The 26,430-nt window shown below is 41.9% G+C and overlaps 1 protein-coding gene across 2 annotated transcripts in view; it reads right to left on the bottom strand.

Moving 5' to 3' along the window:
- Positions 1-26,430, bottom strand: part of CC2D2A (coiled-coil and C2 domain containing 2A) — a 134,586-nt gene that overhangs the window by 65,840 nt on the left and 42,316 nt on the right. For both annotated transcript variants that reach the window (XM_036853360.1, XM_036853358.1), the window contains exons 9-16: positions 23,251-23,413; positions 19,285-19,421; positions 18,552-18,683; positions 11,131-11,340; positions 10,071-10,177; positions 5,385-5,525; positions 1,886-2,042; positions 673-908 (exon numbers count right to left, since the gene is read on the bottom strand). In XM_036853360.1, the coding sequence (XP_036709255.1) occupies positions 673-908; positions 1,886-2,042; positions 5,385-5,525; positions 10,071-10,177; positions 11,131-11,340; positions 18,552-18,683; positions 19,285-19,421; positions 23,251-23,413 (1,283 nt within the window). The remainder of the gene's footprint in view (positions 1-672; positions 909-1,885; positions 2,043-5,384; positions 5,526-10,070; positions 10,178-11,130; positions 11,341-18,551; positions 18,684-19,284; positions 19,422-23,250; positions 23,414-26,430) is intronic.

Below are 26,430 nucleotides of genomic sequence, written 5' to 3' on the forward strand. Positions count from 1 at the left end.
AAGAAATAAATAGCAAACTTAAAATATTTTTATTAAATTATAAATTTCTAAAAAAAGGACGAACATATATATGTGTGTTTATGAACTTATTATATGTATAGATTTATAAACGTTATATAACTTTTAGGGATCACATACGAATGACTAGAGATGCAATTCTACCAGATCTGGAGCGTGTGCCTCAGATGGCCTTGACTTTATCTCAAGCTATAGGGAATATCCACAATTCCTTTGGGAGGCTCTGTGAGGCCTTCAAAGAGAGCAGCTGGCCTACAGAGCAGCTGAAATCAAGGGCCAAGGAGAGATCTGGGTGTCTGTGCCAGGGACGGGGGGGGGTGTGCCAGCAGTGGACAAAAAAGACACACTGAGGTTACAGATAAAGGCTCCAAACCAGAAGCCATGCAGGCAGGCACGGTGCAGAGTGCCCCCTACAGGCAGCTTCCGGTAATGAGCTCCTGAGTGGCCAGTGGGGATGCGTTGGGCGGGTGAACCAGATGAAATCACCAAAATCTGGACAAATACCTGCAATTTCATATCGTCCAACCTAATAAATATCTACAGAGACTTCACGGTTCTCCTGATCATTCCATGTCAGTCAGGAGATGTACACTCCAAATGGTGCAGTGTGTGTGTCACATGTCAACCTTATTCATGGTTGGAGCATCTGCTCACCTGGGACACTGGTCGTTGGGTGTCACATTCCCCACAAGGCTCAACTCTGGGACCAGCGTGGGCTCCCCGGGCCTCCTCCGGCTCTGGGCTGCTCTCTCCCTCACCTGCTGCTCTATCACAGCCCGATCTGTGGGCTCTGGAGGGATGGGTTTCACAGGCTCCTCCCCGGGATCCGGCTCCTTCATCTCATCAGGATGTTCTTCGACTGCTTGTTTCTTTTTCTTCTTTTTGGCCCTCTGTTGGGTAAGAGGCAACCTTATGTCAAACAGGAATTTTGGAATTTCTTTGAAAAGCACAGTCTTCAGAATCACATAGACCTGGATGCAAACCCAGCTCCACCTCAACCAACTGTGTGCACTCAGGCAGCTCACTAAGCCATTTGACCTCTCCATGCCTCAGTTTTCTCGTCTACAAAGTGGGAACAATTATAGGAAACTTTTTCCAGGGCTCTTGAAATGAGGTAATGTCTGGAAAGAACTTATCACAGTGTCTGGTCCCTAGAGAGAGCTTAAAAAAGTTAACTATTCATCTGCTCATTAGTATTGGTTCTAAAGACCAAGGATACATCTTTTTTTGGCTGCACACGCAGCATGCGGGAGTTCCCCAAACAGGAATCGAACCTGTGCCCCCTACAGTGGAAGCGCGGAGTCTTAACCACTGGACCACCAGGGAAGTCCCAAGGATACATCTTGAAATTAAAGTAAGGCTTGTGAATACAACTGACACTGCAGGTCACCCTGATCTTTTACTTATTGTGTCCCTGGATTACTTATTACTTATTGTCCCAGTTTTGCAAGGTCATATGTATAAAGTTATATAATTTTCTGGGGGAAGCCCAGAAGCACCAATACCCTACATTAGATAGGGTAAGCCACGTAAAATAGTAAACTACGTATCACAGAGCTTGACAGGCACGTGAGGGATTACCAGGTTATTGCTGGTTCACTCAAACAGCCACAGGATGATACAGAGAACTGTTTTTGGAAAAAACTTTCTCTGGTATCAGCAGGCTGGGTGGCTTTTTCAACAAGTGCATTCATCAGTTCATTCCCTCATCCTTTTGTCCCCTGGTGAGGGGGCGGGGAGGGAGACAGAGCGCAGCAGGCAGGGGACCCCAGTCCGCCTGCCCAGTTTCCCTCCTCCTGTCTCAAGGTGCCTCTACCCAGACCCTTCCTGTCCCCCAGGTCAGCTCTGTTCCAGGCTGTTTACAGACCTGGGCTTTCTTCCAGGCTTTCCGCTGCTGCTGTGCACTTCTGTATGCCTCCATCTTCTGTGCGTACTCTTCCATGTGCTCTTCCAACAATTCACTTATCTCGGCCTGAATTTCTGCTTCATATGCTTCTTCATCAGCTTTCTGGTCAACTTTTTCCCTTTAAAATAATTTATAGCACCTTAGTTATTTCTTGAAATTAAGTGATAGAGTAATAATAGCAGCAAATACCTGTATTGGGCTTGCTCTGTGGCAGCTCCTCTCCTAAAAGCTTTGCACAGGTGAGCACACAACGGTGTGAGGCAGATACTGTTAACTTCAGCATTTTATACACTAGGAGACTGCAGCACAGAGAGGTTAAGTAACTTTCCCAAGAACACACAGCTGGTGAATGGAAGAGCTGGAATATGAGCCCAATCTATTTACACTAAGCAACAAAGCCACGCTGAGTTAGATGATCCGGATGGCACCCTGACACAGTGCCTGCAAATTCTCAGCCGGCAGGGGCAGCAGTTTCATTGTAGTTCTTTTGTTAATTCTTCAAGTCTCTGAGGAACCACTTCATTACGCTGCTACCAAATCCCTGAAGCTACTTTTTGACTTTGGGTTGACAATTTGAGTTTTCCTTTGATGATTCTGCTGACAGTGCATTAATGTTCAGCCCGACCCAGAGCAGTGCTTCCCACAGTGTGTTCTGTAGAGTGCTGGTTCTATGAGGTGCCCTACAAAAAAAAAAGGTGCTGTGGCCAAATCAACACGAGATTGAACAAATGTGAAGGTTTCCGTGTTGCTTTGTAAAGGGCTTCGCAGAGCCCTTTACATGTGGATGGACAGTGTGACTCCCCAGGAGGGTGGGGGAGGGCAAGCATGGTACCCAGCACATCCCACCCAGCACTTCAGAGTTGCTTCAACGCATCCCCTGTGCTTATCTCCTAATGTGGTCAGTATGGTCTGGCCTGCAGGTTCTACTCTCCTAAAGTTCCAGCTCCTTTTTAGAGAAACTTAGTCAAGCGCCTAGAGCTGACCAACGTTTGCACATGTACACGTGTGGCCTGGTGGGTTAGCAGTTAACAGTCCCCCGAGGCGCAGACTCTTACAAAGCTACTACTGAAGAAATCACTTGGGAAACACCTGAAATTTATAAACATCAGAGAAATTTGACCCCCAAGTTATATTCCATCTCTGATATATATTCATTCGCTTTTCTCCTTGTTAATCAGAGGCATGAATAAACTAGTTTAAATTTAAATATATTTGCAGGAAGAAATAATGCTGTATCATAAGGTAGCTAGATGAATCAAGAATGTGAAGAAAGGGCACTCCGAAAGAATTTAGGACACAGCTACTTATGGGTGGAAGGGATGTGAAGTATCACAAAAAGGAAGTTTGTAACCTAGAGGTGACCTTAACGGTAAATTTCCTATAAATTTTTGTTTATCCTAAACTTAAGGAAGGAAGGAGAAAACAATCTTGTAAATATTTATGTTCTGCTTCTGGATGGGAGGGATGGCCTGGAAGATGGAATATGGAAGCCAAAACACTGGGATTTCTGGAAGACATCCATGATTTCTGTGGGACAGACAGAATTTGAATTTGTTTTTATATTATATTATATATTTTATATTAATTGAGCAGATACTAAGTGGCAGGTGTGCTGTCTGGGACCAGATATCCAGTGGTGACAAGGTCCCTGCCCTCATAAAGCACAGTCTTGTGTTTGTCCTGGAAACTGCAGAATGTTTTCTCAGTCTTATGATAATTACAACCCCCCAGCATCACAATTTGCAGCTATCTTTGGCTAAAAACTGACTGTTTTCAAAGCACAGTATCAGATAATTGCCCTCATGTGTCACTTTTCATGTAGATGTATGGGCACATCACTTATGCAGATGAAACAAACAGGAAGGGACCAAAACCAGCGGAGATGCTCTTGAATTAATATGCAGAACATGGTTTTGTTGTGATAACTGTACTCTTAATTATGTACCAAAGTCTAGTCAGTTCAGCTGCAAAAATATTATCAAAGCATACTTTCTCCACACCACACACAAAGATCAATTCCAAATAGATTAAAGGTGAATTTGAAAGATTAAACTATGAGGATCACAGGAGACAATATAGTAGTATATCTACTTGATTCAGGGGAAGGACTTCTTCAAACAAAAAGCACTGATCAGAAAAGAAAAGACTAATATATTCTATCTCTTTAAAATTAAGAATTACTATTCTTCAAAAAGCAGCAAACTACTAAAAAGACAACTACAGAAGATTTCTGCAACACACATCGACAAAGGTCTCATGTTCAGGATATATACCAAACTTCTACAAATTATGGAAAAGACAAAAGGACAAACAATCCAGTTCAAAAATTGGCAAAAGCCTTGAACAGACACTTTGAAAAAGAGGAATTCAAAATGGCCAATTCATGCATAAGAAATATAAATTAAAACACGCCATCAGATTGGCAAAATGTTAATGTTTGACAACATCAGGTGATATGGCTGATACGGGTGACATGGACCCATGGGAACACTGGTCAAACTGTAAGTCAGCACAAACACGCTGGAAAAGTGTCTGCAATCAGCATATAAGTATTTGGAGAAGCACATCCCCTAAGACTCGACAATTCCACTTCCAGGTATATTTCTGGAAAACTTAGGCACATGCACCCTAAAAAGACACATGCAAAAACGTCTGTAGAAGTGCTGTCTAATTTTATCATCTGTGTCCCCTTCACTCCCAAACTGGAAGCTCTGGAAGGAAAGAGATGATGTTTATCTCCTTCATCAGTGTAGCCCAAGAGCCTAGCACAATGCATGACAGAGTGGGCACTTAAGAAATGATGAATTGTACTTGAAAACCGAGTAACATTTTTATAACAATTTTGAGAAATAAAATTCATTCTTTTAAAATGTAAAAAAAAAAAGAAGTGCTGTCTATAACAGCTGAAAAATGGAATCAACTTAAATGTCCATCAACAGTAAAATAGACAAATTTTGTTATATTCATATAATGAAGTGTAATAAAGCAAAGAGAATTAACTACAACTGTGTGCCAAAAAGGAGATGAATCTCCAGTGGTATTGAAGAAAAGAAACAGGTGTGTGTTCACTAAAGAGACATTCTCTTCCCTTTACGTCACTAAACAGGTGTGTGTTCATACAACACAATATACTTTCACTTATGGAAAAGTCAGATACAGGCAATATTAGACTGTTAGAGATTACACATAGATGGCAAAGCTATTAACTAAAAGCAAGGAAACACTGATCGTAAAAGTCCAGAAAATGGTTACTTCTGGGACGGAGGAGATGTAATTGGGGTTAGGAACATGGGGGATGCTCAGATGCTAGTAATGTTCTAGTTCTTAACTTGGGGAGTTGCACATGGTTATTCATTTGTAATTATTATTTTTAAAATTATTTAAAAAATTGTATCTATGTTTAAAACATTCTTCCCTATGCATGATATAACCCAATAAAACAATTTTTGAAAAAGCCTACTTTCTCAAAACAAGTTTCAAGGGTGTATTTGTAAACCTCTGGAACTCTCGAAGGGATTTCATCTCTTTCCAGACTTTTATGATGGTCTTAAGCAATGTTCGATCTTTTTCTTGTTCAGCATCACGCAGTTTTCTTGTTTGCCTACAAGATATAATACATGGATATATATTTAAAAGTTATTTAGGTGTGTTTGCAAATTAGGAAAAGAAACTAATAATGCTAGAGTGATTGTATAGTTAATTTCACAGCTATGATATTTCTTAAGTACTAGAAAACCAAAAATATGAATGCAAATTTGAAGTCAATAGGATGCTGGTCTGTTTTTATAGGTTATTTGATTTTGTTTTCTCCAGTAGAATCTGACTTCAATCAAACTAAATTACCATTTAAAATTCTCATTAATACTGTGTAATCTTAAACAGCCACTTTTGAAGTTATGAAAATAAGGGGCCCAGTAAACGTAGTTCTCATGGACTAAACTATGATAAACAGGAAAGTATGTTGCTGTCCCAGTTAACAAGTATATTAAAGTCTGCCTGTGTTAACACTAATCACCAGTCCTACATTTAGGAGATGAAGTAATGTTACTACATCCCTTGGTGAGTTTTCAGTGCTGACCAGATTAGCGATATTTTTGGCTTGCTTTGAAGAGGCTTCATGTGAAAATGCTTTCACTGTGATTGATATTATTTAAAGTGTTTGGGAATTATTTAATGCCTTACTTTAAGCCCCCTCTACAAATAATAGCCAAGTCCAGAATCCAAATGTACTCTATTATGCCATTAGTTAGTTAATTAATTAGATTTTTTTTTTCTTGGGCAAGTATCAGGTGTCATTACAGGGGATTCAGAAGTGGTTCCTAGGAGATAGTAGGTGTCTCTGTTCTCAGGGAGTTTATAGCTTAGCTCAGGAGATAGACACATAGATAAATGACTGACAGAGTGCCCTAGGAAACCATAGCCACAGTGTTTCATGAATCATGACCTCCTGAACTCCAGAAGGAAGGCCTGTGTCTGGAAGTTGGTTGTACTTGTGATGACTTAGTCTGGAGACAGTACAGAGAAACACAGAGCTCTAGGTTTCCAATCATTCAATCGGCGTCATGGAAAAGGAAGGTGGCAGGCAGAAGCTGGTGGCCAGTTGGTGGTTGGGTAGCCAAGATTTGGGACTCTCGGAAGACCTTAAAAAAGCTAGGAGGCAATGACCTAGAATAAGAAACACTCTTCTTGAGGAGCAGTAAAGCATTCTGGTTAAGGGCACAGATGTGGGAACCAAGATACCCAGATTTAAATCCTGGTTCTAGCTGGCCTTGGGCAAACTATTTTACTTCTCCATGCCTTATCTGTAAAGTAGAGATGATAACAGAATTTATTTCACAGGGTTGTTGGGAGGAGTAAGCGAGTTAATTAATACTAGAACCATGTCTGACATCTGGTAAGTGGTCCACAAATATTATCTGTCATTACCAAGTGGTCTGTTCTTCTCTTATGCCTTTAGCAGCTATCTCCCCTGCCTCCTTTAAAAAAAAGTGCAATATAAAATTATTTTACTGAGTTATATGACACCTTAAGCCTTTCTGATATATTTTCTACTTCCTTTTTTAGTCCCTGACAAGATAGTTTCTCAGAAATGCTAAAAAGAACGCTTAGCAAGTAAAATTTGACCTATGAGCTAGAGAAGCAAAGAATCACGAAAGAATATTTAACTACAAGTTGTTGCCAGACTATGGAGGAAGAGGAAAAGGCAACTGTGATTAGGGAGCCCGGTAACACTTTTCTGAAGCCTGATGTAGATGGGGTCTGGAGTGTGGAAAGGAGTCCAGCCCAGATGTGAAACTTTGGGAGCCACACTGGCATCTAGATGATATTTAAAACCACAGGACTGGATTCATCTCAGGAGAAAATGCAGATTAACAAAAGATTAAAAAGAAAAAAGTCCTGGGAGGAACTCTGAACATTTAGAAGCTGGGCAAAGAAGGAAGATTAGGCAAAGGATAGCGGGAAGGACAGGTGGCCGAAGAGGGGTGAGGGCATCTGAGAGAGGGTGGTGCGTGGACGTAAAGGGAAGAGAATGTCTCAACGGGCACCCTGTGGGGACAGTGCCCAATGCCAAGTACCAGGGGGGCTGAGAGGTCCCCTTCCGCTTAGCAACGCGGAGGTTCCCCAGGACTGTGGCAAGATCAGCCTCAGGGCAAAGGTGGGTGCAGGAAAGAGGCTAGACGGGACAGCGAAGGGGAGGGGAGGGAGTAGAGACAGCAGTACTGACCAAATTTACATCTAAAATACTTACTAGTAAATACTTGCCAGAAGTTTGGCTGTGAAGGGAAATACAGGGATAAAGCGGTAGCTGGATGGTGATCTGAGATCCTAGACTTTTTATTTGTTCAAGATTGAGCGTATGTGAGGGTGAAGATCCAGGAGAGGGTTAAATAAAGTGTCCCCCTGTATTGCACAAACACCCATGTTTCCTTTCTAAATACAGCCTGGTTCCAGTGCAGAGGACGAGCAATGTGGTCATGATGCCACTTACGGAAAATAAGATGGAAAATGCGTCACTGGCTGAGGTTAGCCGCCCCAACCTGGGACCTATCAGATACCCAGGGGTGGGCTCCAAGGCGGCCCATCAGCAGCTCCCAGGGGGCTTCAGGGAACAGGTCCCCTTGATGAGATATCCCGGAACAGACCACCTGCTTAGAATTGGCTTTACCACCACGTGAAAAGTCAGTAAAGGACTAAAATCCACTCTTTCACTGCATCAGAAATGCTGAATCTCAGTGGTTTCCGTCTCCAGGGGTGGCAGGAGGTCTGCAATGGGTCTGCGATCCATGGGTCCACCTGGCATGGTCTGTAGGACTCACACACAATTCTGCCACTGTTTCTCAAATACTGATTAATAAATGCAATTCCATATCAAACCTTCATTGTATCCAGAGTAGCTTTTTGTCACTTTTTCTTACTCAGTGTATACTAAAACAAAAATTACTTTCACAAGGAGGAGGATATATGCTTTCCTTTTAACACAAATAAGAATTTTCATTTTTAAACATACTCTTCATACTTTTACAACTACAGTATACAAACATCACTAGTTTTCACTTTGGTAGGAGAACTTCCAACTCAAGGGTAGATTGTAAAGAGAAAAGTATACATTTAAATTCCTTGAATAGATAACTAATAAGGACCTACTGTATAGCACAGGGAACTCTACTCAATACTCTGTAATGACCTATATGGGAAAACAATCTGAAAAAGAGTGGATATATGTATATGTGTAACTGATTCATTTTGCTGTACAGCAGAAAATAACATGACATTGTAAATCAACTATACTCCAATAAAAATTAAAAAAGATAAACCCCTTGATTTATTAATTCCTGTTCTAAGAATTTATTCTGTGGAAATACTTACACAGGTACACAAATATATACATATAGGAGTGTTAGAGTACAATTTAAAGTAATAAAAAATAGGAATAATACAAACACCTATTAATGGGGAATGTAAAATCTATATAATGTTCAGCTTTTAAACAATGATGTAGACCTAGATGTACTACGATAGGAAAAGGTCTCAGATGCATTTTACATCAAAAAGCAAGTTGCAAGGTGGTAGATGCAATGTGATTCTTTAAAAAAGTAAAACATATACACATAAACACATCTGTGTATATATATGTATACACACATGTATATATATGTGGAAGAACCAGCAAAAAACTGTTAACCATGATTTTCCCTGAGAAATAGGACTCTAGAATAAATGTTCACATTCTACATTGTATGTTTCCTTATTGTTTGGCAATGGTCAGGGTTTTAATTTTTGAATTTTAATTATGAAAAATTTCAAGATATAGAAGAGCACATATAATAAATAATATGACACTTACTAACATTTTTTCACATTTACTCAGAATTTTTGTTTGTTTGTTTGTTTTGCAATGTTAGAGTTCCATTTGAAGACCTCTCCATTCCATCCCCTTCTCTCCCTCCCTGGAGGAAGAAACTGGCATGTGTGTCTTTTCCGTCTGTATGTAACACACATGTGTGTACCTGGAACACATGAGTATTGTTTCACGTGCTGTTTAGGGCTTGTGACCTGTATCACACAGCGAGTCTCTTCTGACAACTGGATTTTTTCATTCAACACTATTTTATCCATGATATACGCAGATCTAATTTGGTCCTTCTAACTGTGGGAGGGACGTTCATTATAAGATTGAAGCAGATGGGTTCATTCTGGTGTGGGGTTATCTCTAGCTTCTTACTCTTGTAAGTGATGCTGTGGAATGCTTGCACACATGTCCGGTGTGTGGAATGCTTGCACACGTGTCTGGTGCACATGCGCACACAGCTCCTTGGAGTACATGTGTCTGAAGCAGAATTGCCGGGTCCTAGTCTGCTGGCATTTTCAACTCCTTGCTTGTCTCTGGACAAGCTGCTCTCTGAAGTGGTGGCTGTAGCAATATTTGTTTACACTAGCAGAGTGTGCAAGTTACCCTATTCCCCCTGTGCCCCCTCCCATCTTCATTCATTTTTTGGACTTCAAATTTGGTGTTAATATGATCGACATATCTCGTTATTTCATTTGGCTTAATGTATTCAGTGCATTCAGAAAAACTCTGAAAAAATAAACTCTCAATAAGTATAGGGAAAAAAAAGCAGTAGTTATAATGATAGATTTTACTCACCGAATTTCAGATTTATACTCATTGACGGTTTTTTGGGTTGTTTCGAGAGACTTAGGAGTCTTTGCTGGATTAAGGCCCATCTGAACAGCATTTCTTAGAGCTTGGAGCTAGAAAAGATATGGATACAAGATCTGAGTTAGAAGCTCTCCTCCTTACTACAAGTGATGTGCTTGGACCCACCCACTTCTCCAGGGCAAAATGATGTCAGCAACCTGTGAAGGGATGTGCAAGCATCCAGCCGTCTCCATGCTTTCACCGAAGTGAATTTTGACAGAGGGCTATTGCTTCTATTCTTTAAAAAAAAAAAAAAAAGGAATAATAAAGAACTGTGTGTGTCCATCCTTGTTCTGTGGCCCAGATCCAGCCGCTCATGACAGATGCTACTTTTACTCTACTGTCTCAGAAACAAGTTTTCTTTCAAGGTGGGGGTGGGGTGGGTCTCTCTGGGGCCTGGACATACAATGACATTCTTGTGATATATAGAGAGCATAAAATTATAGACTTATAGGAGGAGATATTGTGGAGTTATCTCTTATTTGGGCAGTAAGGTTTTAAAATCAGGGCAAAAATTGTCTATAGTCAAAGCTACCCATGGAAATTCCACGGGACAGTGTCACATTAGAATTAAATCCAAAATGGATAGACATTTCCTTACGCATCAGTTGAAACAACTGACTTTTGTTTAGGTACCATGTTAGGGTAAATTACATATAACAATGAGAATGTCTCTAAGGACACAGAGATTCTCAGGCCATGAATGGTCTCATCATATGAGATCATGTAAGCAAGACACAGCTACCCACTGCCGGTGGGTGAGATTCCTTGCTCTTTTTGCAGGAATCGTTCTTTCAACCAAGTGTGTGCCACTGAATTTGCACACGTTAAATGTACATGGTCGTATCCTTTCTTTTGCCTCTAGGTAGGTCAACACATCACATCCTAGACAGAGGGAACATGAAGGAAGCACACGAGCATTTGCTGCTAGAAGGTATTTTTGTTGTTTAGGCTCCTTAGGAGAACCAACCCCCTCAACAATTGGCATGGAAGAGATCACGGGTACCTTGTCGGTAAGAAATTGTGCCTTGTGTCTCTGGCGTCTTGCAAGGTACTGGTCATATAACTGGGCCAGTTTGGCTGCCAAAACATGCTCTCGGCTAAAACAGGGATGATGTGTGAAGATTAAACCCGAAATATCAATGTCCAGTTGGAAATTTCCAGGAGGGTCTCCAGATCCAATCAAATGCTGACTTCTGTGGATGTATTTTACTGCCTGCCAAAGAGAGCAGAGTGTAGAGGGAACACAGTTAACGCACTTCCTAGATACTGATCTGATGTGCAATGGGAAAAGTCAGATGCAAAATATTTCCTACCCTAATCAAGCCAGGAGAACCTTGCTCCATTCCCTGTTCCCTGGGGTTTTAGGGGCCTGCCCTTTTCTGAACACTTGAAAAGTAAAATGAAGGACAAGGAGTGAGAAAAGAAATAATTTCAATCTTGCTTTCCTAGGTCTTTTAGGGTTTATCTCTACTGAGTCATAGCCCTAATCTTTGTCATGCGACTATCCCATTTCCTGGAAATCTTGGGTTTTGCAGCTGGTGACCTTGAAATTCTTTTAATGAGAGAAGCATAGATTCTAATCCAAACTGACCATTATTTGGATCATAGATATACTCTCCACGTGGAGAAGTTTTTAGTTTGTAGACAGCAGCCAGAGACTAACATTCTGAACCGAGCTTCATGCTGGCACCTAGTTTTCCTGGGAAGAAGAAAGTCAGTCTGCAAAATAACAGAGGAAGAGACAGTTGGGGCAGCTGAGTGTGTAGAAAACAGGAGTGGAAATTTCCACTGGGACTTTCCTGGATCACTTGGTGTACAGTGTGTCAGATAAATCTCTGGTTTTCTTCCTTAAACTCATCAAGATATTCTATGTTGATCACTGCTGCTCGTAGGTGAATCTAGTTTTGGAGGTTGCAGAGCTCCAAGGTGGGGAGGACACCTTTTTGATTTTGTGTCTTCATGTTCTCTCCTTGTCCTAGACATTGACTACAGTCAGGTTGTGGGGTTTGACACACTTCACTCGATCCTCCCCTTTGCAGAGAGGAGCTTTTGGAAGCTATTTATGTTATCTAGAAAAGATTGTGTGGCCCAAATGTATTATTTATAAGTTATGAGGTAAATTGGAAGCTGCAAATATTCTTGTCAGAAGTGAAGCGTCTATCCGATGTTAATTGCGGGTAACGTGTTCAGGAATCTCTTCATTTAATTCGTCTTCATGGTATTATGTAAAGATGCTGAACTGGGGCCAGAAGCCTTGGATTCTAGCTGTGGCTCCACCTCTAACTTGCTCTGGAACCTTGGGCAAGTCACTACACATCTCCGTGCCTCTATCTTTTTATCGTACAAATGGGAGGCTGAGGAAAAAGTTCCAGTTGGCATTTTGTAGGTCACTAGGCATCATATAAAGCACTTCACACATATCACCTGGTTCATTCTGTTAGGGAACTGTTGGCCATTAGACAAGAGTCCATGCTTGGGCCCTGGAAGGGGTCCCCCTTCCTGCAACAATTCCATAGACATTTTTGGTTGCCTACAACATAGTGAGGCCTGTCTGCGAGCAGCAATAGATTGAAAGGGGAAAAATGGGGTGTGATCTTTATAACTTGGGGCAGGAAGGATGACGTCTGAGATGTGCAGAGGGAGGGATGGAAACTGGAAGAGGGGGCTCCAGAGTTAGAATCCTAGATCACAAGATCCTAACATTCTCCCCATCAGACTAAGCACGGAAAACGGAGGCCACACTGTGTGTATGTACATGTATACATGTCCAAAAATGTATTCACATTTGTTATATAGTGTGATCTGCTTTTCAGTTACTATTAGTCATTGAAATAGTACCAATATTTGCACTTACAGTAAAGCATATAAACATGAGTCTTCATTTACCAGTAAATTTGTTGTTGGGTTGTCTTGTTGCCTGCTTTGTACCAGTATTCACGAGTAAGGATATATGAGTACAGTTCCTTTTAGCCATTCAATTTCATACTTATTTTCCCCCAAATTAGTAGACAATTAATATATATTTAGAACTTACGATTTCCTACAGGACTCCTGTACAGTGTACCCTATGCTTTCATAAGAGAACAAGTTTCTTCTATAAAATAACATTAAGTCTGTCTTTGATGAGAAGACCTATAGATTTTTTATTTTTTAAAAATGTTCTTGTAAAACTGGGATGTGTTTACAAATATGCTATGCTTGAATAAGAATGCATTGACTATACCTCAGTACCTTCCAAAATATGCTGAACTGAACTTCCATTTGGATTTACAGGGAGGAAAGCCCATCCCTACAGGGATCATATTCCAATATTTTGTACCTTATCAAAGTCCTAATTTTGACATTAATATCCTTACACTTCACACCGCAACAATGGAGGCCCATCTCTTTTCTTTTATTCAAGCAAAAGTATCCAGTTATAACCTGCATTCGTGTTAGAGGCTTTTAATCTGCATGTGGTGACTCTGTGTCTTACTGTCACACTGACCACCTGGATGAATTAAAAAATTCCCACCTCACAAAGATGTGTACCACTAAACATCAATCCACAGACTTAACGGAAAATTCCTCTCTAATTGTTTGGCTCCTGCTGGTCCTTGCTTTACTGTTCCTCTTACCATGGGTTGCAGAGTTCTGAAGTCGCTCAGGGTGTGGCCCTCAGGTTCCATCTTGTACTCTTCTTAGTATGAGTAAGTAATGTCGGTAGTATGGTCCTAATGTTACCTAGGTCAGCTGTACTTTGTGTCCCCTCCCCCAAATCTTCATTAGCCCATGTTTAAATGATTGCTGCTGGTCTCTGCCTTCAGCTCAGCTCAACCAAGTGAAAAAGCTTCCAGGACTCCTGGTGGGCATTGTGTTAGACTGCTCAAAAGACCCCCAACTCTCTTCCTATTAGGGAGAAAGACCTCTAGTTCCTTGTCTTTCTTTCTGTTGTATCTGTTTTCTTTTCTGAAAACTATCATGAAACCAGTACAAAAAATTTCTCCTAAAAATAAATAATATTTATAGGGTATATTATTTTAATTTCAAAATTGATTTGATTCTTCAGTCTTCAGTGGAAAACTATCAGAGGTGATGCACGTGGATTATCTGCTGATGTTCTCAGTGTGTTCAGAGTTGCTTGCCAATGGAGAAAAAATTTTTAAGGTTGGACAGAAAAAGAACAATCATTGGTGGAATTAAAATAAAAGTTTCTATATCTGTCCTGCGAAAATAGTAGCAACAGAACCTGAATCCAGCCCAGAGCCTGCAGTAGATTCTATAGCTGTTGTTCTGGTCTTCTCTGGGAAGCTTTCTCATTCTCCATCTTCTGGGTGTATCTCTAGGACATGAGGTTGGTGGGGGGGCATATGTCCCACTTAAAACTGACTAGTTTGTCCTTGGTGTTGATAATGTGAACCTTGGGGAAAGATATGATCCCTTTCCTCTGGAGTTTCTAAGCTTAGGTTATCAAGGGTCCTAACACATGGAGAATTCTGGCCTGCCTACAACAGGAGAGAATGAGACCAATCAACACTCAAGGAGAAGCAGAAGAAAGAGAGGCAGAGAGAGAGACCTGCTGGCACCGAGTCCCCAGTCCCAGAGTCCTAGTTCCTAAAGCCCCTCCTTCATTTTGTGATTTATCTCCAGATCCTTCCCAGTTTTGTAAGCCACCAAGTTCTCTCTTTGCTTAAGCTAGCTTGCAATGGGTTTCTGTCACTTGCAACCCAAAGAGTGTTGACTACTGCAGTGCTCATTACACAGTAGGGAACCAATGCTTCTGTGAAAAATGGCTGAGAATAGTGGAAGGGGAAAGTGATAGTTTTATCAAGTCGTGATTAACAAGGAGGTTGGAATTATGCTAAATTCCTCAGATTAGTGTGCAGTTTTGAAAAAAGAGGAGGCAGCTACACATATGTCCCTGGGAATGCCACGTTGACTTCTAATCACTGTGCATTTAACACTTGATGACATTTCTGTCTCCCCCCATAGGCACAAAGTCTCTCTAAGGCCAAGTTTGAATGTTGCTACCTCTGAGTTTCCAGAGTTTAGCACAACTAAGAATATAGTAGACTCAGTTGAGGATGGAAAGAATTAAAAAGAAAAGAAGAAAGGCAGGAGGAAAGGTAGGATGGAAGGCAGGAGGAAGGAAGGAAGGAAGGAAGGAAGGAAGGAAGGAAGGAAAGAAGGAAGGATGGAGGCTGTTGGAACTGCTTTCAGCAACCCTAAACTTACTTTGTTATTATGCTTAACAAACTGCATAATATTGTTTATGTTTTACCTGCAATGTCTCATTTGGAATTTTTATTTTTTATTTTTGGGTTAGTTACTACTTATGAGGTATTAAATTGCAATCTTTCTCATTTGAGGTTTAACTTTGTTCTTTGCACAATATCTAATCTCTTTTTGCATTTCTCTATCTTTAATGGTCTCTAAAAAAGAATCTCAATTTAGGAGCAGCAGAATATTTCGCTTTTAAAAACTCCTTCTTTTCCCTCTGTAATTAAGGAAAATGTTCAAAGAAGGAGGGCTGAATACCAACCCCCTTCTAAATAAACCTCCTAATTTATCTAATGGGAGGACATACACTCCCTCATTTGAATTGGCAGTCTAATCAAAGAAGAGCCAGGCTTGACTCCCATCCGGGATGGGTTTGGTCAGTCCTGCTGGGTTAGCATCAGACCTGAGAGCTCTGAAGTGTAAATTCATCAAGCTCCATTAACGGCTCAAGGAATTGCCAATTCCTGATCCGGCACACTGACTTGGTTTTCCATCATTTGGTTGCCAGGATGAAGCCAGGCGCTAAGAGGGCTACTGTTTTATAGGAGAGACAGCCGAGTTAAGGAGAGGAGTAGAAAACAAGGAATTTCTTCTAGATCCATTCAGCTCAACTAAGTCATTTAAATGATATTCAATTCACACTTTTACTGAGGCATTCCTACATGCCAGGCTTCCTGCTAAGTGCGAGGGTTAGAAGAGGAATAAAACAGTATTTGCCCTTCGTTACTCTCAGGGTAGTGGAGGAAAGAGAGAGAAGATAGATTAACGATCTATAAATAAAACAATCACTGCCTGTTTATCTATTTCTCTGCTCCTGCATCGTGTCAAAACTCCCAGATATAAGGTATGTTTGGACATTAGACTGAAAATATAGGCCAGATGCATTTAACACTGCTTCTTAAAGGCAAGCCTATTACATGGAACAGAGGGGAGAAAAAATGAGTTTTGGCATTAGACAGACCTGAATAAATGTAAGAAAAGGTAAAAGTTAGTAAATCAATAGAACTGTAAAAAATTAACTCTGAAAGTAATGCATTGTTTTTTGAATTACTAGAAAGTTCCATAAACACATTAAAAAAAAAAAAAGACAGGTATACAAATCAACAGTGAAATTAATAGGCACTCTGTTACGGAGAAACGAAGAGGTAGGAATAACAAAGAGGTAGGAAACAAAGAGGTAGGAGAAACAAAGAGGTTATTCCTACCTCTTTATAACCTCTAATATAACCTTTGCTTCTTTCTTAGGCACGCTGGCAGAGTCTCTATGCTTTACTATGTTCGAAACCTAACTTTCTATGAAATGACCTTGGAAGACTTCAGCCCCTTTAGATTTCTCCCTTCTCTAACTTTTGCTCTGTGATGCAGGATGACCAGCCCCTCGTAGTGGAACTATTATCTTCCTCTACTTTCCTATTTCTGCCCACAAGATAGGAAGGTCTCCCCTCTCAAAAGTATTGGGAGGAAACTCTCTGTGCTCTCCCCACTCTCCCATCCCCACTGGCTCCTTCTCAAAAGAGAAGGAAGACTGTTTGATTAGAGAGTCAACTGGAGCCCAGGATCCATTGGTCCAAGTTCTTTGCTGGGCAGAGTAACCGGTGGCCTCTAGCTGTCCCTTCTCAGCTCTTTCCCGACAGCCTGCTCACTGCCCCCGTGGGTTCTCCGTGGCAGTCCACGTGGTGAACTCATTGGGGCCCTTCTCTAGATGGGGGGACAGAACACTTGGGAGATGGAGCCAGAAGCCCAATTGGTCTTGTGTCCAAGCAGCCTCCTGCTGTCCAGCTTTATCCTTAGTTGCAACTGAAATCTGCATCCCTCTCTGATTCCTGTGCATTTCCCAATTAGCTCAGAACTTTTAAAGGAGACATATAAGATGAATCTTAAGTGGCTCCCTCAAGATCCTACTCTCCATAGTAATTACTCTTCTATTTTCTAATTTTAACCCATAATTTTTTGCTTCATTATATCAGTGTTTCTTGCTGAAATGGTTGGATGGATGAAGAGATAAAGTGATGGATTATTACGCATGCATAAGATGATATTGTCTGGATCACTAATTATATTATGTATCTTCGTCATATAAGCACATAGATGATAAAACCCTCACGGACTAGGACTTTGGTTTATGCTTGTTTTGTAAGCCTACTCCCAGGGTCACATTTCTGCACAAAGTAGTCACTCATTACTATTTGTCTGTAATAGCAATATTTTATAGAAATTCATTTCAAAAAAGTGCAAACACATACATCACCTCAATACTCACAAAAGTCGTATGAGGTAGAGATGATGATGATTTTTTCAATTAAGGAAACAGCTCCAGAGTGGTCAGGGGAGCTTCCCGAAGCACAACCCAGTAGGACACCCGACTCTGCTCAGATTCTCTGACTTGGGCCTGTGTCTTCCCTGTTCAACACGCCCCTCTATAGCTATATAGAATGATCTTATATCCCCTTATTCTCTTTCACACTAGCAGTGTTGAAATGATTACATGAGTTTCTGAAGGAGGTGATCCTTGCTGGACACTTCAGGAAAGCAAGAGCAATATAATTAAATTTGAAAGCAGGCAACTGTCTATTCAACACCGGCCAGTCCTCGCTGAGCTCTGTTTGAAGCACTTTTATGTATTATCTTAACCATCTGCACAACAATCCTAGGAGGCAGATGCTGTTATGACTACCATTTTATAGATGGAGAAATCGCAGCACAGAGAGGGGGAGAGCCAAGTTCGCCCAGTGAGTGACAGGGCCAGGACTCAAATCAGGCAGCATGGTACCAGAGCTGAGGAACATACCATAAAAAGGATTTGCAAGGATAGAAAATCTCCAGTTATATAATAAAGAGAAAATGAGGGGGAAATAATCCTGCAGTATACGTGAGATGACACAGAGAAAAGAAAAAAAATCAGGGCAGCTAACCTGGATATGTGAATAAAGATGCTGACCTAGCCATTCCTACATGGGAAACTCATTCCTTGTTTAAGAAGGGATTTGGTGAGGGCAGGAGACTCACTCTTATATAATATGCCTGCTGTTTGCTTTGCATGTGTAAGATAGTGAATTATTAAAAAAAAGTCAAAATAGAATGCTGCAAATTCATCATTCCAAGCTATTCAAAAAGCAAAGCACTTTCAAGCAAATTCATGTATTAAAAATGGGGAGGGAGGTTTACCTTTTTATACAGTGTTTTGAGTTCTGCCTTAATGTCTTGCTCCTGTCTCAGCATGGGTGGTCTTGAAGGAAATGGCTTGATGGGGTTTGGCAGCGCTAGGATTCTTCCATCATCTCCGAACCATCTCCTCCCCTGGGGATCAAGCAGAGGGACAGAAAATGGTTTACAAAATAAACAGCGTTTGCAGGGAAATTCTCTATCAACATACGTATTTCATGCACCTTCCCCCTGCCCCGTAAATATTTTAAAGTCTCTGTTTCTATTAGAAATTGAGTTTTCACTAATGCCCCCAGAATTCATTTAAGATATAGTTTTCAACCCCCTCTCCTCAAAAAAAGTTTAAGAAACAAATTAAAGGATTGCTTAAGAAAAACGTATTTTCTATTCGTCAAAAATTTAAGAAAGGCAACCAAGGAGAAAAACAATTGAGAACATTCTATCTTTGGACAATTAAAAATTTCTGGGAATTGGGAAAAGGTTGCCAATATCAGATTTAGCAGGAGGAGCCTGAATCCAGCTTGCAGAAGATGGGATTTGAGCAGAGGACAGGGTGTGATGTTTCAGGGCCACTAAACATATTGAGGACAAATTAAAAAAAAAAAAAAAAGAATGAACCGCTCTGCAGACACTCTCAGGAGGAAACGAGTACCACGCTGCAGTGATGGCCCACAGGATAGAGAGCATCCATGAATCCATCCTGGGCTACAGTGAGGGAGCAGGGCTGAGAGCTTACGAGCTCCTGCACCAGCAACCTGTTCTCCATGATGTTCTGGTTGGCTCTCGGCACCTCCAGTCTTGCCCCGATGTAAAGGCCTTCGTCTTCCGGGTACCTGGGCTGCACGTTCTCAGGAAGCTTTTTATACGTAGGCACTAGACAGTTCATAAATAAATACGAGCCTCATTAGTGCCAACCTAAACGTTTCAAACCGCCATTTGGTGAAATGAAAACCACCACCGGAGATTTTATTTATGTTCTTGGAAACTGCAAATGCTCCAAACTGATTTCTAGAAGCAGGACCAAGGGAAACAAGGATGTGTTTACCTGCAGTATCATGTTGGAGAATCATGAAATAATTCTACACCTAACTCGCCCACGTGGCCTCACACACTGCGAGGAGTGTGGTACCCAAATCAGGGGAGCTGCTCCTGGACTCGTCAGTGGAGTGAATTTGGACCAGACGCTTCTTTGAACTCTTTCCTTCCATACAAAAGTGATGATAATATCTATTTCTTTGGAGTCTTGGGAGAATTAAATGAAGTAAAGTATGAGGAAGTGCTTTGTAAATTAAAAAGTTCACTTGAGTCAACGTGACTTCATTTACTCCTTCCCTCTTTGATCTGTTCATAGATCAGATCTTTGCTGACAGCTCCCCTGTGCCCCGTGCTCAGGATGCTCTGGGGGGTCAGTGGGACCGACAGGCAGCAACCGCCAGCGAAGGACGGAACAAGATGATTTCAGAGAATGGTAAGCACGGTGAAGAAAAGAACACCTGTGATAATAATGCAGGGCGGGAAGGGGCTAGACTTGAGATGGAGCGGTGAAAAAAGGCTTTTCCATTTGCACTGACTCCTGAAGATTGAGAAGGAAAGAGCTGGTGATGGGACAAGCAAGTGTGTCTGCCCAAGGGAACAGCCTGTGCTGAGTGGGAAACAGAAACACCCAGAATGCAGTGGTGCCGAGGGCAGGGGCAATGCCTGGAGATAATGTCAGCAGAGGGCAGGAGGGAGAGTCGGGAGAGCCCTGCAGGTCTCAGAGGAGCTTGGGTTCTGGTCAAGGGGGTAGGATCACTGAAGACCTTGTGCCAGGGAGTGACTGAGCAGATCTGCAATTCCAAAAAGACCTCTGGGCCTGCTTTTTCAGCAGAGTGGGCTAGAGGAGAAGCTGGCAGATGCTGACATGAAGGTCAGGATGTAATTTGGCAGTGAGCAATGAAAGGTGGAGACTTGTTTTCGTTTTATAATTATCTCACTCTAAAACACCCCAAATCCCTGAATCTGCTAATTTTCCAGCGTGTGGCCATTTGGACACTCTGCATCCCAAACCCATCCACAAAAAGCAACTAATACCAGTATTCCTAGGAAAACCTATCTCTGGGTCCTTAGAAAATGTGGAGCAAACTATTGTTTTACCTTTTTTTCTGTCCCCCACCTCATCTATCCACAAGTCTAAACATCAGTCCACCACTAGTCCAATGGTCTTCAAAACTTTTCATCAAAACATTTTTGGGCACTTGTTCGTTATATGTATGTTTATTTATTATGTATGCACTATGGCACAAACAAAATTAAATTAGGAAAGGATGAGATTAAAAATAAATGTAAGTAGAAGTCTTGATGTTTTCTTCCTAAACCCCTGGGATGAACTCAGTCTGCTTTGGAGACCATTCTCTAAACAGTAACAAGAAAACAGCAACAGTAATAGAAGTTCTTATTTTTGATCCCCTGCTAAGTGCTAGTCGCAACATAGGCACTTCACTCATATTATTTCCTCAATGCTCAAAATAAAAATAAATGCCCAGAGCCACCTTGCAGGATAGTTTCATTGTCTCCTGTCTTCAGGTGAGGCACCTGAGAATAGAGGAACATGCTCAAGGTCATACCGCAGGAAGGAAAAGCTGGTCTGTGTGCTTGGTCGTGGGGTCGCCTCCACGGAGTGGAAGCCCAATCCATGCCCTGGTTCCCTGCTCAGATCAAGTGCAGTGCAACCAGGACCCCCTAAGCCTCTTCCACTGCCTCTACCGACTCCCAGTTTCTGGCCCGGTCTGAGACAGCCCCTGGGGTCTAACCTCCATCCCCAACTCAGGTGGGCTCCAGGGAGAGGCCTAACAGTGAGTCCTCTGAGCAAAAACCCGAGTGACAAAGCTCCTCCTTGGCTGAGGCTGCTGCAGTGCCTCTCTCCCCGAAGAAGCATCAGGACGCATGTGCACGTGGGTGGCCTCTGGAGCAGGTCACCTAGATCGGAAACCTGCCTTGCTTTACTAGCTTCGTGGTCTTGGGCCAGATCCCTAACTCCTCTGAGCTTCTACTTCTTCATCTGTAAAATGGGCATGAAAAAAGGTCACTTCTCCAGCCCTGGTGGGTGGGTGAGGCACGTTCGTTGATACACATCAAGCATTTGGAAAAGTACCAGGTGGAATCAATGCACAGAATGCATTCACTATTATTATTACTATTATTATTATTGCAAAGTTAAAATCCTTGGGTACTTTTGCCAGCTACCTACTTGAAAAAGAAACTTGGGATGGCCAACAAATTATGATACTTTGAACATAGTTGATTCAAAATGACCTCTCAAAAAGAAACAATAATTTGCTTTTGGCTCAGCATTTAATTGGAACTTAAATAGAACAGGACAAATGAAAAGAAATCCGACTTCCAAGTAGGGTAAGCTCAGGCCTCCTTCCCAGCCTGAGGGGTGCACTCCTGCAGGACTCACTGGAACTGGGGGGGGGATCCCTCAGGAACTCTCAGGAGGAAAGGAAATTCCAGGGGAAAAAAAAAGAGCAAAGGGAGACCCAGGAAAGAGAGGAAGAAAGGAGATGTACCTGGGAATTAGTCAGATGGTCCCGGCTTCAGTAGCCTGGCCATTTCCCCATGGAGGAGGAAGCTTGGCCAGCCGGCTTCCCGGCACACAGCTCTTCCAACCCCTGGAATCTCTGGAGTGGTAGTTGTCTCCTGTATGCTAAGGAGATGACAGGTGGCTGGGGCTCCTGTCAGGATGGGTGCTGGTGGCCAGGGAAACCAAGCATGTGAACAGAGGGCTGGGGCTTTCAGCATCTTCCTCCCTCTATCCCTACCTCCGGGACAGGAGAGGGTCTAGAGAGAGAATCCATCACCAGTGGCCATGATGTAATCAGCCATGCCTACATAACTGAAGCCTCCGTAACAATCCTCACTGGAGGGGTTTAGAGAGCTTCCTGGTTGGTGAACGCATGGAGGTGCTGGGAGGTTGTGTGCCTGGAGAGGGCGTGGAAGCTTTCCCTCATACCTCGCCCTGTGCGTCTCTTCATCTGCATCCTCTATCATTTTCTTTAGTGTATAATAGACCAGTAAATATAAGTAAGTGTTTCCTTGAGTTCTACATGCTGTTGTAGCAAATTATTCAACCTGAAGATGGTGTCATGGAACCATCTCATTGTAGTAGAGTCAAAAAGAGCTGTGGGTAACCTGGTGACCCAATACCTAGGGTTGGCATGGGAGGTAGGGGGAAGTCTTGTGGGACCGAGCCCTAAATCTGTGGGTTCTGCACTAACTCCAGGTAGACGCTGTCAGAATTCAATTGTAGGACACCTAGCTGGTGTTGGAGAATTGGTTGCTGTGGGAAGAAACCCACACACCTGGTCACAGAAGAGTTCTAGAAGTGTTGAGTGTAAGTAGAGGATGAAACTGAGTTTTTCCTTTTCACAGCCTGAATCTCAGAGTCTCACACACTCTCAGCCCCAGAACTGGTCATGGATTTGGTGGAGGGGTTCCCATAGCATCCTGGTATTTCTTCTGCTAAGTCTATCGATAAGTGTTGTTGAATGGATATTTTTCCATGTTCTATATTTTTTTTGTCTGAACATATTTCTTGATTACGAAATCAGATTAGAAATTGGGATCAGTTGTGGAAATCAGGCATCCTTATACACGAGCCACATTTCATTTGAAGGAAAACGAAGATGCCTAAGTTGAGCAGGACGATAAAGAGAGCAAGTACCTGTCAGCCTGCTGGGTATGAACAGGAGCTCTTTTTCCATCTGCAGACGAATGTGCACACTTTCATAATCCGCAGGTCTGACTGCCACAAAATCTTCAGCCGCATGATCTAAGCCCAATAGGAGATCTTCAGCATCCCTGACATTGAGCAGCTCTTCCTCATCCTGCATTTCATTAAAAAACAGCAAGAAACAACCAGGCAAAAATAATTAATTTACTTGCAAAAATAATCAGTGCTATTAAATGCACCAAACAACTTATCCTACAATAAAGTTACCTTTTCTTTTTATCTTTTTCTAAATGAAAGCATAAAACTATATGGCCTTCCCTATTTAATAAGCTTTGTTTTTTTCACTCTTCCACATACTTGGAAAAATCAGAATGCACTGAGGTCAGAAGAGATGTGCAAAGCAAAGCAAAGCAAAGCAAGTGAAATCTCAATCACTGTGGCCTCCTTCGAGGGTGCCTGTTCTTCCACAGTTACTCAAAGAACTTGGGTTCATGAGTTATGCAGCTTTTTAACCTTCCATCTAGCACTGATCCCAGGGCAAATGCACCAAGCATGGGGTCCACACACTCTGCTTAGACTGCCTGGGCTTGAATCCCAGCTTCACCCCATGCTGCCTGGTTGACTGTGGGGAACTTACGTACCCTTCCGGTCCTCAGTTTTCTCAGTTGTAAGACTGGGGTATTAATAGATTTTACCTCTTAGGGTTTTGTGAGAATAAAATTAAAAAATGCATGTAAAAATTCTAAGCACAGGACCTGTAATTACAAATTGTCAGCTGAAGCATGTTAAATTAGTTTGAATATTTTCCAAACTTTTTTTCCTTTTCTTTTTCCTCCTCCTCCTCCTTTGTCTCCTTTTCCCTCTTTTTTCCCTTCCTTCTTTTCTTTTTCCTTCTTGTTCTTCTTTTTAAAGTTTAAACCTGACATCCATTTATGAGGAACACCTTTTAAAATCCTGTGGAGAGGGAATTCTCTGGTGGTCCACTGGTTAGGACTCTGAGCTTCCACTGCAGGCGGCATGTGTTTGATTCGACCCCTGGTCAGGCAACTGAATCCACAAAAAAATCCTGTGGAGGCTGGCAGGTAGCTGAAGACAATGGCAGCAGCCTAGCTTCCTGCCTCCTAATATTTCCTCCACAAATATGCAAAACGATAATAAGAGTAAAGTAAATCTACATGGTAACCAAGCTCTCAGCATAAACTGAAGACAGAGAATGCCAAAAACTTCAAAAAAGTGAAAAGAGAAATATCCGGTAATCATAGTGTGTGGTCTTTCTTGCTCGTGTCCCATCTCTGCTTTGGGCAAATACAGGCTGAGAAAACTGCAGAGAAGACAGAAGAGGGAAGCAAGTGATGGGGCCTGCAGATGGTCCAAAACCTCCACCAGAAAGACTAAACCCACTCTGAGTATGAAAATACTAAAAAAGTGTCTCGGCAGACCAGAGCCTGGGCTACAGGCTACAGGGGAGGAGCTTCAAAGTATGCAAGATTCAAAAGGGCAGTTTTAGAAACAGAAATTCCATGGAGAAAATAATGCAAAAGGAAGGAGAAGTGGCTTTTGGAGAGAGATGTCCTGATTTAAGAAGCCCACAGATTTGTTCACAGTCCTGCCTTCCAAAAGTGGAGTCTGATACTCCTCCCTTTCTATGTGGGCCGTACTTAGTGACTTGCTTCTATGAGTAGAATATGAGTTCGGTTATGTAGTGTCTGATACTAGGTCGTATAAGGCATCCTGGCTTCCTCCTTGCTTCCTCTCGGATCACTTGCTTTGGGGAAACCAGCTGTCATGTCACGAGGACACTCAGGCAGCTTTACAGGAAGATCTGAACTGAGGCCTCCCGCCAACAACCAGCACTTGCTGGGCAGATGGGTGAGCCACCTTGGAAGCAAACCCTCCCAACTCAGTCAAGCCTTCAGATGAATGCAGCCTTGGCCACCTTGTCTGCAACCTCATGAGAGATCCTGAGCCAGAACTAGCTGAATATAGATTTGTAAAACAATTATTATAGAGCACGCTGAAGTATTCCCAAGCTTTCATAGACCTAGGTAAGAAATTCCATTTCTGGGAGTCATTTTTCAAGGGAGGTGACTAAAAGTTAAGCACAGAAATAGGCCAACTGTGCAAATTCTGAAACATTTTGGTGTGTTTTCCTTTTTGTTTTTTAATGTGGTAAAATATAAATAACATAAAATTTATCATATTAACCACATTTAAATGTACAGTTCTGTGGCATTAAGTATATTTATATTGTCGTACAACCAACGTCACTATCCATCTCCAGAACTTTTTCATCTTCCCCAACTGAAACTCTGTCCCCATTAAACAATATCTCCCCGTTTCCCCCTCCTCCAGTCCCTGGCAACCACCATTGTACTGTCTTTCTCCATGAACTTGACAACTCTAGGTACCTCATGAAAGTGGGATCACACAATATTTGTCCTTTTGTAACCGGCTTATTTCACTTAGCATAATGTCTTCAAGGTTCATCCATGTTTAGCATATGTCAGAACTTCCTTCCTTTCTGGCTATTGTAAATAATGCTTCTATCAACAGGAGTACAAATATCTGTTTGAGTGTCCGCTTTCAGTTCTTTTGGGTATTGCTGGATTGTATGGTAGTTAGTTCTATGTTTCAATTTCTGAGGAACCTCAGAAATAGACATTTTCCACAGCAGCTGTAGCACTTTGCATCACCATCAGCGATGCACAAGTTTCTCCACATACTTGCCAGTACTTTTCCTTCCTGCCTGCCTTCCTCCTTCCCTCCCTTCCTTCCTTTATCTACCTACCTACCTATCTATCTATCTATCTATCTATCTATCTATCTATCTATCTATCTATCTTATAATAGTCACTCTAATCTGTGTAAAGTGGTATCTTATTGTGCTTTTGATTTGCGTTTCCCTAATGATTAATGCTGTTAAGCATCTTTTCATGTACTTATTGGCCCTTTGTATATCTTCCTTGGAGAGATGGCTATTCAAGTCCTCTGCCCATTTTTTTTTTTTAAACCACTGTACACTTTAAGATTTATTTATTGATTGATTGATTGCTATGTTGGGTCTTCGTTTCTGTGCGAGGGCTTTCTCTAGTTGTGGCAAGCGGGGGCCACTCTTCATCGCGGTGCGCGGGCCTCTCACTATCGCGGCCTCTCTTGTTGCGGAGCACAGGC

Source organism: Balaenoptera musculus, chromosome 5, assembly GCF_009873245.2.
Source record: "Balaenoptera musculus isolate JJ_BM4_2016_0621 chromosome 5, mBalMus1.pri.v3, whole genome shotgun sequence".
NCBI lineage: Eukaryota > Metazoa > Chordata > Mammalia > Artiodactyla > Balaenopteridae > Balaenoptera > Balaenoptera musculus.